This window comes from Oryctolagus cuniculus, chromosome 5 (genome assembly GCF_051225735.1).
Source record: "Oryctolagus cuniculus isolate XC-2025 breed Fujian yellow rabbit chromosome 5, ASM5122573v1, whole genome shotgun sequence".
Classification (NCBI taxonomy): domain Eukaryota; kingdom Metazoa; phylum Chordata; class Mammalia; order Lagomorpha; family Leporidae; genus Oryctolagus; species Oryctolagus cuniculus.
The window spans coordinates 22,370,315-22,384,478 of record NC_142871.1 but is presented as its reverse complement, the minus strand read 5'-3'; the positions used below and the strand labels follow the sequence as shown (position 1 = coordinate 22,384,478).

General features: G+C 36.3%; 1 protein-coding gene across 3 annotated transcripts in view; it reads right to left on the bottom strand.

The window, feature by feature from the left end:
• SHPRH (SNF2 histone linker PHD RING helicase) overlaps window positions 1-14,164 on the bottom strand; it is a 98,095-nt gene that overhangs the window by 3,956 nt on the left and 79,975 nt on the right. For all 3 annotated transcript variants that reach the window (XR_016233658.1, XM_070074610.2, XM_089332587.1), the window contains 4 exons: window positions 8,488-8,580; window positions 6,837-6,923; window positions 5,941-6,119; window positions 967-1,047 (listed from right to left, as the gene is read on the bottom strand). Coding sequence is in view for 2 of the 3 variants with exons in the window: in XM_070074610.2 (XP_069930711.2) it covers window positions 967-1,047; window positions 5,941-6,119; window positions 6,837-6,923; window positions 8,488-8,580 (440 nt within the window). In the remaining variant the exon portion in view is untranslated. The remainder of the gene's footprint in view (window positions 1-966; window positions 1,048-5,940; window positions 6,120-6,836; window positions 6,924-8,487; window positions 8,581-14,164) is intronic.

Below are 14,164 nucleotides of genomic sequence, written 5' to 3'. Positions count from 1 at the left end.
TTAGTGAAGACTTGCATATAAAATTTACAAGCTTTTGACATAACATGTTTTTCCCCCACAAATTAGTCAAAACAAAACAAAAAAGGCAAAGAACTAAAATCAATAACTGCTACTGAGTTTCTCACATTATTATATTTTTAACATCTAGATTTAATTTATTTCATAAGAATTTCTATAGCTCTCCTAAATGCCATGTTATTCAAGCAGTTTAAATAAAGATCACTCAAGTCTGTTACACATAGAAATAAGAATAAAAAGTTTTCACAATTTGGATGAAAAGCTCTTGTGGTTGCCTCCTTCCTTTTCACAAACCACCCATGGAAAACAATTTCTGGTTTCAATAGCAGAGAAGCTATTCAGAGTAATTTGAAATAATCCCTTCTAAAACAATCTCTTCCTTGGGTATCCTGCAATTTTACCTATCTCATAAGGATGTACAAAAGACACTGTATTTTCAAAGTGATAAAAAAATTTTGCATTAATACTAGGAAATTTTATGGTTCCAAAGGTAAGTTTTAAAAATTAAGACTGTTCTAGTCCCTTTGCTTTTGTTCTGCCTCTGAACTGACACCACACATTACCAGCCAAGTTTTTAAGTTCAGGTTTTCCTATTTGCAAGTGACTAACACTTGTGATGCATAAAGCTATGACACAAGTTCAGTTTTACACACACCAGACTGAGGATTTTAGGTTGGCTAGCAAGGTGGATTTCATTTAAAAAGTAATGCAATGCAGAAAAGGAATTTTAGATAGATGAAATTTTTTATATTACAATCTATTAATAAGTTAACAAAAATATTCAGAGCATTAATTGGGAAACATTGAATAGGTAAAATGTCACAACTTGCTTTTCAAAAGCATTTGTGTTGAAATATTTTGTCGTCATCTATGTGAAGAAGTTCCAATGCACACAGAAATTTAACCAAGAAAACCTCCCCCCTTTACTCATAGTAAACTATTACCTACCTCCTCTCAGCAGTTTTCAGCATCGCCTGCATTCTTTCTTCTATTGTTGATTTAATTAAGAATCTGTGTACAATAGTAGGTCTAGAAGGTATATAACAATTATAAGTTTAAAAACATCCTCAAACAGATTAGTACATAACGACTTCACATGCTACATCTACATTGACCAATCAGTTGGTGCTCACTTGTGGCAGATGTCAAGGTGCTGGGAGGCAGGGGTTGGTAGGCAGTAAATAAAATTAACTACTTAGTTTTTATGACCTGACATGCTAACGAAGGGAGACAGACAACAAAATACAAGGAAGTAAGAAGGCTTAAAGTACAGATAATGCATGAGGAGGCTGACATGTAATTTCCAACTGAGTGACGGGAATGCAGCCAGTAAGCAGTGAAGGAACAGGAAGAGCATCCAGAGGAGACAGCCCATACATACACAGTCCCCAGGAGGAGAAGACACTGAAAATGTTCACAGCATATTGTAGAGGAGGGAGAGGGATCCAAGTGAGGTTGGAGAGGTTTCAAGGAGCAGATCCTATAGGGTCTTACAGGACAGAACCAGGAGTTTGGACATTATTGTGGTTATAATGGGAATTCCTCAGGAGGTTTTCTGCATAATTTGATTTATATTTGACTCTACTTTAGAAATGCCTTTGCTGGGTGTGAGAGGATGGGCTATCCTGCAGTAAGAATTAAGAAATTTTTTTATCACCCAGTAAGGGAGGGTGCATTGTACTACGGTTGGATCCATGGAAAGTCAGCAGATTTGGAATATCTTTTGGAGGTGCAACTGACAAGACTTCAGATGAAGGAATGTCAAATGTAAAAACACAAACATGGAAGAACTTTGCATTTGTGATCTAATATGCTACAGAGGACACTGCTACTCAGTAAGATGGGGAAAGCTTAGGGCCGGTGCAGATACAGTATGAAAACAGCTTTATGAATGCTAATTTGAAACATGACCCAGTAGATAGGGAATCTAAGAGGAGGTATGGAGCCCACGGAGTCACATACAAGGATAAAAGGGGATATATGAAGCTGGGTTAATAGCTACTGGAGCATGGTTGGGCTGGAGCTATCCATCTGAGAGTTACTCATGTACAAATGTTCCTTCAAGCCCTAAGATTAGATGAACCCATTTAGGGAGTAGACATAGAGAAAGAGAATCCTCAGACTACTGATAAGAAGTAGGTCAGTAACAACCTTATGAGCCTCATTTCAGTGGTATGGTGAGGACAACAACCCAATCAAAAAAGTTGAGAGAGAATAGCTGATATGGGGGTGGTGATAGAACATAGGGAGTACCTTTCTTATTTTTAAATATGGATAATATTGATATATTTATTTTGTGGTGTTATTACAAGAGAAGAGTCCTTAAGAATATGAGAAGCAGTGGGATCTGGCACAAAGAAATGGCTGGCTTTGGAAAGAAAACCTATTCTTACAGACAATACATGCACGTTCCTAACTAAAACTAATTCTTACACTTCAATGCTAGGTCTCATATCCTGTTGCCTACTCTAGAATACTGTTCTAATATTCTCTGTAGTCTCTTGCTTCATTAGACTTTTTGTATCCAACCAATTATCATTCTCTTATTATTTCTGATTTGAAAAGAAACAAAACACTGAACTCCTGATCTCATTCTCTTCCTTTTCTCTACATCAAAGCTCCTCAAATATTGGTCTATCAGCTACACGAGTGGCAGTGAGTTGAGGTTAAGCACAGACTGGAGGAGTCAGGCTGTGCCTGAAACCTGCTACTACTTTCCTAGCTGTGTGACCATGGAAAAGTTACCTAACCTCTCTTTGTTATGTGTTTATTAAGAAACAGATAAAATGCGGTCCTCTATTTTGCTCCAATTGGGCTGTAATCTTCACCACTCCAGTTCTCATTTCTTATCTTACTTGACATTTCGACAGTACATGATACTGTTGATCATACCTCGTACTTGAGTTTCCTTACTTGGCTCCCAGGACACTCTTGACTTCTGGTTTTCTTCCTAAATCACTGTTTGATCTTTCTTGCCTTGGCCTGTTCCTTTGCTTCTGCCAGAGCTTTTTAACTTTGTTGTCTTGGAGTTTAGTGCTTGGTCCTCCTCTCCATCTATACTCATTCACTCCCTAGATAAATCTCATTCAGTCTCATGATTAACAAAACAAAACAAAATAAAATATTATATGTTGCTGACTTCCCAATATGTAGCTCTAGGCTAGACCTCTCCCCAACTCTGGACCTGTACATTCAATTACAGAATAAGACTTATTTCAATTTCTAATTAAACATCTCAAACTTATATCTAAAGTAAACTTAATTCTTTTCTCACCTAACCTGCTCTAACCTGCAGTCTTCCCCAGCTTGGCTGACAGCTGCTTTATTTTTCAGATTGTAGGCCAAAGACCATGGTATTATCCACGAACCTTTCACACCCTACACTTCTAGTCTGTCTCAGATATTTTCAGTTCTCGCTTCAAAATCTATCCAGAACTTGAGCATTTCTCACCATGTGCAAAGCTACCCCCTGCAGCTATCACCAGGATGACTGTAATGGGTTCCACTACTTCAAGCTTTTGCTCTCCTTTATTCCCCTTCTTCTTTGGCCTGAACACAGCACTCAGAAGAATTCTCTCAAAACTTAGATCCTATCACTCCTCTGTTCAAAGCCTTCCAACGAGGGAATAATCTCAGAGTAAGTTATTGCCTATTGGACCCAATATAATCTCTCTCCCTCCCAAAGCCTATGGACTTCATCTCTTCTCTGCCCTTGGCTACTTTTACTGCTGTAACTTGGGAATCTCATGACTAACTTTCTCATTTCTTTAGAGTCTTTCCTCAGATGTTACCTTCTCAATAAGGCCTTCTGTGCCTTCCCTTCCAGTCACCTGCACTCTTTTAATTTTCCGTATCCTGTTCTACTTTCCTAGTGCCTAATATATAGTATATATTTTGCTTATTATATTTAATGGTTATCATTTGTCCACCAATCCCCTTATAAACCAGAATATAAGTTCTATGTGGGTATCCCACATGCCTAGAACAATGTCGAGTACTGAGAAGGAGGTTATGTGGGTACTGATGCAGGCAGACTATTCAATTTGATGACAAAAAGGCTACTCAATCTAGGCGTCTTATGTTTTCCTTGTATAAGGACCTAAGATCATCATCAAAGAGGAGGAGAACAATTCAGAAGCCTTAATACGGTCTTCTCAGAAAGTGGAAAAAAATCAACTTACTAGGAAGCACAGTAAGATTGTTGGGTTTGTTAAATGGGCCTCTTTGGACTTATAGTTTTAAATCTGAGATGAGTACAGTCTATACTTTCAGAAAAAAAAAAAGCTGGAGACAAGAAATCAATGTTTAAAACAGAACATAATCAACAGAAAAACAAATGGACATAACTGTATTTTAAATGACACTTGGAGGTACTTTAGAACAAGCTTGTATATATTAGTTTTGTTACTTTGCCATACTTTTCTAAAGGTTTGTTTGAGGATCATGCTTCCTTTTGTTTACAGAGAAGTTCCATTTCTGAGTATGACAGAGCAGACTCATCACTCTTTTTCTCATACTTTATACTGCAGTCATTTTCCAAACTTCTAACAGTCCCTAAAACGTCATGTTGCTTACGACTTCTGTGATTTTGCATGTGCAACTCTCCTTGGCTATGTGAATATTCTTTTCTAGTCCAACTGTGAAATACGTATTACTTCAAGATTCAATCTAATGAAGTCATTCTAGTTCTCTAGGGCACAAATAATTACTTTTGTTAACAAAGTATCTCTATGATTATATTTTGTCACATTCTACTACAGTATTTTTAAATTATCTGTTTCCTATTATATCATGACCTTGGAGAAATAGATTATATCTAAGTCAATTTCAATCTTCAGTATTTTGCATAATGCTTGACATATGCCAGGTGCTCAATAAATATTTATTCAATGAGTACTTAGTATAGATTTCTTTTTTTCTTCCTTTTTTAAATATTCAAGGCATCTAACATTTGGATGTAATACATTTGGGAGGCCTTATCAAAGATAACTGTACATTTTAAGATTTGATTAAAGATAGCATATACCACATGAAATTCACTATTAGGCTTGGTTGCTTACTAAACTAATCTAACTACCTATTTGACCTAACCCAGGGAGATGTCTTTTCCCAGGGTAAAGGACTTAAAAATAAGCCATTTGTTTCCAGTTGTGCCTGAGGTATAAGTTTTTAACACGGGCTACTTCAGACAATCAAAAATCAATTCTTCACAAAGTATTGATGGTTGCCTTCTATTCTGAAATTACCGTAAGTGTTTCTAACTTTTAACATAAAGGCTTTTAACATAAAGCTTTTAACATAAGGCAATCAGATTTTTGTAGGAAAGAAGACAAAAATCAGAATTTAGGAATTTACTGCTTGGAGGATGGACTGGGTTTGGAGAGATTAGATTTTCTGCTGGGCAGGCTGGAACTCTCATGCCTTTTGGTCATATAGTCATGTTCAATGCTTAAACATTTAGTAAATAAGGAAGTACAGGTTGAGCATCCCTAATCTGAAAATCCAAATTAAAAAGTGCTCAAAATCTGAAACTTTTTGAGTATGGACAGGACACTGCAAGTGGAAAATTCCACTCCTGACTTCATGTGATAGTCTGTGGTCAAAACACAGACACACTGAAGATGTTGTAAAAAATTATCTTGAGGCTACACGTATAAGGTGTTCATGAAGCACAAGTGAATTTTGTGATTCTGTGTCTAGACTTGGGTACCAACCCTAGATATCCCATTATGTATATGCAAATATTCTAAAGTCCAAAAAACCTGAAATCCAAAATGCTTCTTGGTCCAAGCATTTCAGAGGAGGAATACTCAACCTGTAACTAAAAACAAATAGGCTATGATGAATATAAATGAAGAGTTTAAATGCTGCCTTGGTATCTAAAACCTGAGGCAAAGTGAGTAATGTTCATTTAATTCTTACTTTGTTTGTCCAATTCGGTGCACCCGCCCTATGGCCTGAAGCTCATGGGCAGGGTTCAATATGGGCTCCACCAAGAGAACATGAGTTGCTTCAATGATAGTCAGTCCATTAGAACCTGTGTGCAGGGGCAGCAGCAAAATATTGATTTGGGGATCATGTTTAAATGCTGAAAGGTTCTCCTAAAAAAGAAAGGTACATTTTAATTTTAGCTGGATCAGTTCAAGTAAGAGCAGTATTGTTATAGCTCATGTTAAAGATGTCTAATGGTATCCATTAAGTACAAAACATAACTATGAAAATTAAATCTAAAATTACCAATTTTAGGAAATGCAAATTAGTTGTTTCACCTTAACTTTCAATGAATAAAAGTATCACCTAAATGCTCTTGTTCTTTATAACACATAAAGGAATGATAATATGTATGTGATATATTCAAGCTGAATCATATGAGCTCAGAGGAAAGAGTGAGAAAGAATAAATATACTAAAGTGAATGTGAGGTAAGAGACATGACTCTGCTACATTTTCAGTTGATCTTTCTGTGAGTGTATTTCTTAAGGTGTGCATCTGTTACTGTACTATGTGTGATATAAGGACAATTTTGATTGTGTGCAGTTTTGACTGACACAGTGTCTTTAGAACCTAACCTGAGGGACGTGAGGCTGCTCCCCAATCAAAAGACAAATCATAGGCAATCTTTTCCGATTAAAGGGCTTTAAGTTAAGTCTTCAAAGAAAAAAAGAATGATCTTGCTATGGGCATAACTAAAAAGATGAAAAATATCTGTCTCCTTACTGGGTTTTTAAATGATAATTTCATAATTAATCAAGACAAACTCTGCTTATGTAGATTATATGACAGAAAACAATGAAAAACAGGAGTAAAATCTTGACATACCTGAAATGTCTTAACACGACTAATCTGTGCAAATTCCATGTTATTGTCAGTGAGAGCTTTTGAAATAATATCTAATACATCTTGCCACTAAAACACATAAAACAAAAAGATATTTACACAATTTTTGTCTACATAAGATTTGAAAGTAACTTTTATACCTCAATGTTAAGTAAATAAAAGCAAAACAAAACCCTTAAATATAGCACCATCAACCATCAACATTATTTCAACATTATTTAGCTTCATCTTGAAACAATATTAGGTTTACTTTTTTTTCTGGTACTAAATGCTTGCTGAAAGGGTTAAAAAATAAGCATCTCTGAAAACTGAGTTATGATAAACAAATAACAGAAAAAAATGATTGTGCACTTAATAGATGTGTCTACTTGTCTGTAAAAAATGAAAACTAGGGTTTTTACTCAAGTAGTACTTGATGCAGATTTTTCTTTTTTTTTTTTTTTTAAAGATTTTATTTATCTTATTTGAGAGTTCAAGTTATAGACAGTGAGAAGGAAAGACAGAGAAAGGTCTTCGTTCCATTGGTTCACTCCCCAAGTGGCCGCAATGGCCGGAGCTGTGCAGATCCGAAGCCAGGAGCCAGGAGCTTCTTCCAAGTCTCCTATGTGGGTGCACGGGCCCAAGGACTTGGGCCATCTTCTACTGCTTTCCCAGGCCATAGCAGAGAGCTGGACTGGAAGTGCAGCAGCAGGGACTAGACCCAGTGCCCACATGGGATGCCGGCGCCACAGGCGGAGGATTAACCTACTGCACCATGGTACTGGCCCCCAGATTTTTCTTCTTAAGTTATCAAATTAATTTGAGAAATGATTCTTGAAGGTTATGGATTCAAATCTTAATGTATTAAATCAGAAAACAAATGTATTAAATCAGGAAACAAGTAAATGAATGTAAAATCATAAAATATAGGAATTAGAAAGTCTCATTAAATTTCTTTTACCCCTAATGGTAAAGCTAAAAACTTGCCATGGGACTCCAAATCCCATTAAGTTGGCAGGTACCAATGCCGTCTTACTAGTTAAAGTGATCAGTTTAAGTTCATAACTGATCATAAAGGATTAAGTGTCAAAAGGATCACATAAATAAGACCAGTGTCTGCTAATAATAATTGATAGAATTAAAAAGGAGAGAATGATCCAACATGGGAAGCACGATACACAGCGGACTCACAGAATGACAAATGCCTAAACAGCACTCTGGCCTCAGAATCAGCCCTTAAGGCATTTGGATCTGGCTAAAAAGCCCATGAGAGTTTCTGAGGCGTGGAAAGCCAAGACACTGTGGCAAAAAATGACCTAAATGAAAGATCTCTGTGGGTGAGATCCCAGAGGAAAGAACAGGTCATCAAAGAAGAATGGGATGGGAGAGGGAGCAGGAAATGGGAAAGTTTGTGGGTGGGAGGGTGGTTATGGGGGGAAGAACTGCTATAACCCAAAAGTTGTACTTTTTAAATTTATATTTATTAAATAAAAGTTTTCTATTAAAAATTCTATTTTATGGTTATGCAAAAATTAATATAGAAAAATCTAATAGTAATTCTACTATGGTAAACATTAAATATTACTTCTCAGATATAAATTCATGAGAGATAACTGGTCTGAGTAAATATTGAAGATTAAAATGCTGACTGTACCGTTGAGAACACCAGTGCTTTAGCCCCTGGATCTCTAAGCTGTATTTTCATCAGAGTTCTTACCACGGCTTCCACTTTTGTAGAATGGCTACCCTTTGAACACAAAGAAGAGAACACATCACTAGCAAATAAAATTCAGCTAAAACTGGAAAGAAAAAGCAGTAATATAAAACTTTTTATTATCAAAACTATGTACATTCAAATTGATCATCAGATGGATATGTGCTTACTCTTTTTCACTCTCTGTGTGTGTGTGTGTGCTTTTTAAAAAAAGATTTATTTATTTGAAAGGCAGAGTGACAAAGAGAGGGAAAGATACAAGAATGTTCCATTGCCTGTTTCACTTCCCAAATGGCTGCAACAGCCAGGAGCTGGGAACTCCATCTGGATCTCCCACATGTGTGGCAAGGGCCCAAGAACTTGGGCATCTTTCATTGAACAGGTGCATTACAGGAAGTTGGATCAGAAGCAGAGCAGCCGGGATTTAAACCAGTACTCTGATATGGGATGCCAGCATCAGAAGCAGCACTTTAACCTGTTGTGCCACAACCCCAGCCCCTATTTTGTGTTCCCTGCAAATTTTTTTTACTCTCAAATTGCAGAAGTTATCGAATTTACACTCAGCGAAAACAGGTACACACCAGAAAATCATACAGAGGTAAGACCTTAAAGGTAAGATTTTTTCAATTATGTAGCTAGGTTTTAAAGATACTTAACTACAGTTAGTTTACATTAGTGAAAAAGAATTTATACTCAAAATTCCTCTTCACCTAATCTCACATATTTCAGACACTATGAGATTAGCAATGTTAAGATTACAATGAATAGGGGCCAGCACTGTGGTGCAGTGCCCTGGCCTGAAATGCTGGCGTCCAATATGGGCGCCGGTTCGAGACCCGGCTGCTCCACTACTGATCCAATTCTCTGCTATGGCCTGGGAAAGCAGTAGAAGATGGGCCCCTGCACCCACGTGTGAGACCCAGAAGAAGCTCCTGGCTCCTGGCTTCAGATTGGTACAGCTCCAGGCATTGCGGCCAACTGGGGAGTGAACTATTGGATGGACGACCTCTCTCTCTCTCTCTTTCTCTCTCTGCCTCTCCTCTCTCTGTGTAACTCTGACTTTCAAATAAATAAATAAATCTTAAAAAAAAAAGAGATTACAATGAATAAAACCTGCAATGTAAGTAAATATTGAAGGATCCAATGAATAAAGAATACTTTGTTGCAATGGCATTACCAAGGACATTGACAGAGCTACAAATGTTGTATATTTAGAATGAAGCACATTCATACAAAGCTAATACTTAAAGGAGTGTTTCTTTGCATCTCCCATAACCATCTTTATCAGAAGAGTGTAAAAAATGAGAAAATTATAAAAAAACAGATAAGTAATGAGGGAAATATAGCATGCATTTTTGTAGCCCTTATTCTTCTGGAGTACTCTGGGAGACAGTGTGGCACGTAGCTGGAAAGCACGGGATTTTGAAAGAGAGAAATCTAGTCAACTCCCAGCTCTATAACTTACTCGATATGTGAGCTCTAACCTTCGGAAGCCTTTGTTTCCTCATCTATCACACAGGATAAATGTACCTACTGGCAAAGGGGGTTGTGAGAACTCCATGAGAAAATGCTCACAAAGTGTTTAGCCCAAAATTTGGCAAGGAGAAAACAATAACATTATCTTTCTGAGGCAAATATGAACACTATTAAATGACCTAGATCATACCACAAATGGGAGCAAATCCGATCAAAAGGAAGCAACAGTGCTTCCAAAGCAACCCAAGCTCACTCCTCAATATTTCCCATACATTTTTACACAAAGACGCACTCAAAGGTGAAAATAAAGAAGAAAGCTATACTAATTTCAAAAAGTTGGCAAGATAGAGCCATAGAAAGAGATTTAAAATTCTCAAGGTAAAATCCTGAAACTCCATTTATTTCTCTGGATATACAGACTTGCAATTATTCCTCCAATGTAAAAGAAAAGTATTAAAGGGATCTATTTCAGTCTAATAATCATCTCAAATGAGAGCCAAGAGAAAACAGGATATTAGCATAAAGCAGATCATTTAGGAATTTACAGAGAGTCACATCCATGTTTCTTGCAAGGTGTCTCTTTAAAAATTATCTCGAGTTTATGACACAATTTTTTGTAAGCAACACTGCAAACTAAACTGCTTATTCTGTATTAAAAGACCACAGTATTTTATCAAAATTTGGCCAGTGCAATGACACACCTCAATGATCCCTTACAAATGCTATAGTTCTGAACCATTTGATCAGAATCTGGTTAACTCCTCCTAATGAAAGACCAAGAAGGAAACCAGAAATTAAAGGCTTTGTTTGGTATAGCACTATGAGGGAACTTTCTAAAGTTTGTGGAAAAATGAAATTAAAATGCACATTTCCCATAAATTTCTTGAAGACCCACGGGGAATCAGATTAAGGTAAACACCCTTTTTTTCTAGCTCAGTGCTAGGGGAACCTTTTTTCTGTGTAGAGTCTTTTGGATGTTTATAATATCATCTGTAGAACATACACAATCATCAGCTTAAAAATTAGCTTGCTTTATCCAGAATTCTGTTGATGGGCATTTAGGATGATTCCAGGTCTTAGCTATTGTGAACTGAGCTGTAAACAGCTCTTTTATTTGCCAATTTAATTTCCTTTGGGTAAATTCCAAGGTGGGGGTTGGCTGGGTCATGTGGTAGGACTATATTCAGGTTTCTGAGGAATCTCCAAACTGTCTTCCATAGTGGCTTTACCACCAGCAGTAGATTAGTGAGCCCTTTCCCCCACATCCTCGCCAGCATCTGTTGTTAGTTGATTTGTGTATGTAAGCCATTCTAACCAGGGTGAGGTGAAACTATGAAACTATGGACAGAGAAATAGGTAAATGTTTACATATTTGAAGAAATCCAACAAATCAATAAGAAATGATAACCCAGTTTTTAAACATTGGCAGAGGATATGAATAGTGAGTTCACAGAGAAGAAATTCTAAGTGACCAACAAATGATAATGCAACTCAACTCACTCTTAGGGAAATGTAGAATAAATGAAAATTTGATTCCTCATTTGACCTATCAGATTGGCAAAAATTTTAAACTCTTAAGCAGGTATGAAAAAAAAACAAGCAAATTTAACCACTGATAGTTTAAAAATTGTAGAATTTGTAGAGGTTAGTTTGTTGGGAAATCTGTCAAAATTATCTCCACTGTTAAGGAACAGTTTTTATTTTTCATACTATTTGTTGAACTCTTAGTATAATCTTATATGTGTAAAATTAACTGAAAATAGATATTAGTGAAAAATAAGAATGGGAATAGGAGAAGGAGGTGCAAGAAGGGTTGGGAGTACAGGTAGGATGGGAACACTCACTATACTCCTAATGTTCTAAAAATGAAATGCATGAAGTTTATAGACCTTAAATAAAAGGTTTCTGGGAAAAAATTTAAAAAAGAAAAGCAAATCTTATTTATTTACTTTTTATTTGAAAGGCAGATAGAGACCGAGAGAAATCATCCCTCTGCTGGTGACTCCCCAAATGCCTACCAACAGCCTAAGCTGGACAAGGCTGAAGCCAGGAGCTCAATCCACCTATGTTGGTGGCAGGGAGGCAAGTACTGTCTGCCAGGGTATGTATCAACAGGAAGCTGGCTAGAAGCAAAGCCAGGACTCAAACCTAGGGACTCTAACATGGGATCTGGGTCAATAACAAAGTATCTTAACTGCCATCTCAAATGCCTGTCCCAAGAAAAGTAGTTTAAGTGACACAGGATTAGATTACAATCCTTTTTGCATGCCTTCAATCATTATACTTGGTTCTGTAGTGAACAGCAAATTATAATCTTATATACACTATTTATTGATTCTTTTCTAGATATGGAAGACAGTTCCACAACTAGATAACAAACCTGAATATTATGTACATCATAATATATATAGTATAAATATAATATATAAAAATATTATATATAAAATTAGGAGGTAGTAGAGACCGAAGAAAGAGGAGATACATTAATTTCATCATAGTGAGAAGCCAGCAGACTGTGCCTAAAGCTAATATTTCAAAAGACAACATTTATATTATTGCAAGTTATATAAATGACCCTGGTAAGTAAAAACAGAAATTGCTCTCAGTGGCAAGACAAAGAAAGGGAATGGCAGAGAGTGCTACACCTTCCATTTTGTGACATTTGATTTTACTCTTGAGTAATTTATTTTTGTGTGTGTAATTATTTTTATTTAAAAAAAAACTTTGTTTACCCTTATTTCAGGACAACAAGGATTTTAAAGGAATGAGTTGGCGGTCTGTAATTTGGGGACTTCTGTGATGCACTGGGGATTTTGTTTATTACAAGTGTTCCCTGAATTGTCATTACTGTTACACCACACACAATTATACCTGCAGTACCTCATACTGCCCTAGGGTCAAACGGAAGCCTGATCTGTGCCATCTGCACAGACTATGAGATTCAGCTTTGTCAGAGGTGGGATAATCACATTTGAAATAGAGCACATGCAGTATTTTAATCTTCTAATTATAACCTGGGTTATTTTTGCAACCTTTTTAACGTACCTACAAGAAACAAAGTTCTTAAGACTAGATCTTCTTTTATGATTTAATCTTCATTGAGAAATATTAAAGAGAACAAATTTATATAACTTAGCTTTCCCCCAATCTGCATTAAAGAGATCTATGTTCTCTAAACAGTAATATGAAGAATTAGGATTGTGTTTAGTGGTAAGTAACAGATTCTTCTTTAGGCTTCCTTAGTGATTTTAATTCGCAAATAACTTGAATATTCTTACTATTGCTTAGTAAAGAGAAAGTCATTTCCTATTTTTGGTATTTTCTGCCTTTCTTTTTATTATGGACTTTTCTTTTTGAAATTAAGCTAACTCCTTTTATTAGCATGTGTTGTTCATAATAGTTTCAAGCTGAGGAAGATCAGTTAACATTGTTTTATTTCTGGCTGCACCTGTTCACCATGCTAAAAACCCATGCTGGTAAATGCAGTTATGAAGCTTCCAAGACTGGTCTCATTAAGTAGGGATACTTTTCAAGCATATGCCTTGGGCAAGATGGGTTCTACAAGCATTCACATATTAGTTGAATAGAGTTCAATGTAAACTCCACCTAGATTACAGGACGTCTTACAAGTGCACCAGGCCACAGAAATAATATCCTGTTCTTTTAACTCCACTGCAGAACTGTTCATAGATAAGACTGCAATTGCAGAAAAGTTCGTTTCATTTGGATACAAAGTCTCTTACAGACATTAATTATATGCATGTGCAAATACTGTTCAATTGCCAATCTACCCATTCATCCAGTCATCCACCCAATGTGAGTGCATATTAAATGCCTGCAATATTACCAGGCACTGTTCTAGTACCAGGCACTGTTCTAGAAGCTGGGATATAGCAGTAAATGAAACAAAGTCTTCCTCTCCACATTTTAATGGAGCTAATGCTCCTCAAAGGAAGTTTCTCATAATTTCATAAAGAAAATATATATTGGTCTTAAAAGTTTCTACTGTTTGTTCAGTTTATTGTAAGCTATGGCTAGCTTCAACATGAGGCTCATTAACAGTATAGAATTGCAAGTAGATAGAAATTGGCCAGTGAAAGGTAGTTGTTTTTTCACAATTATATTTAGTCATGACAGAGTG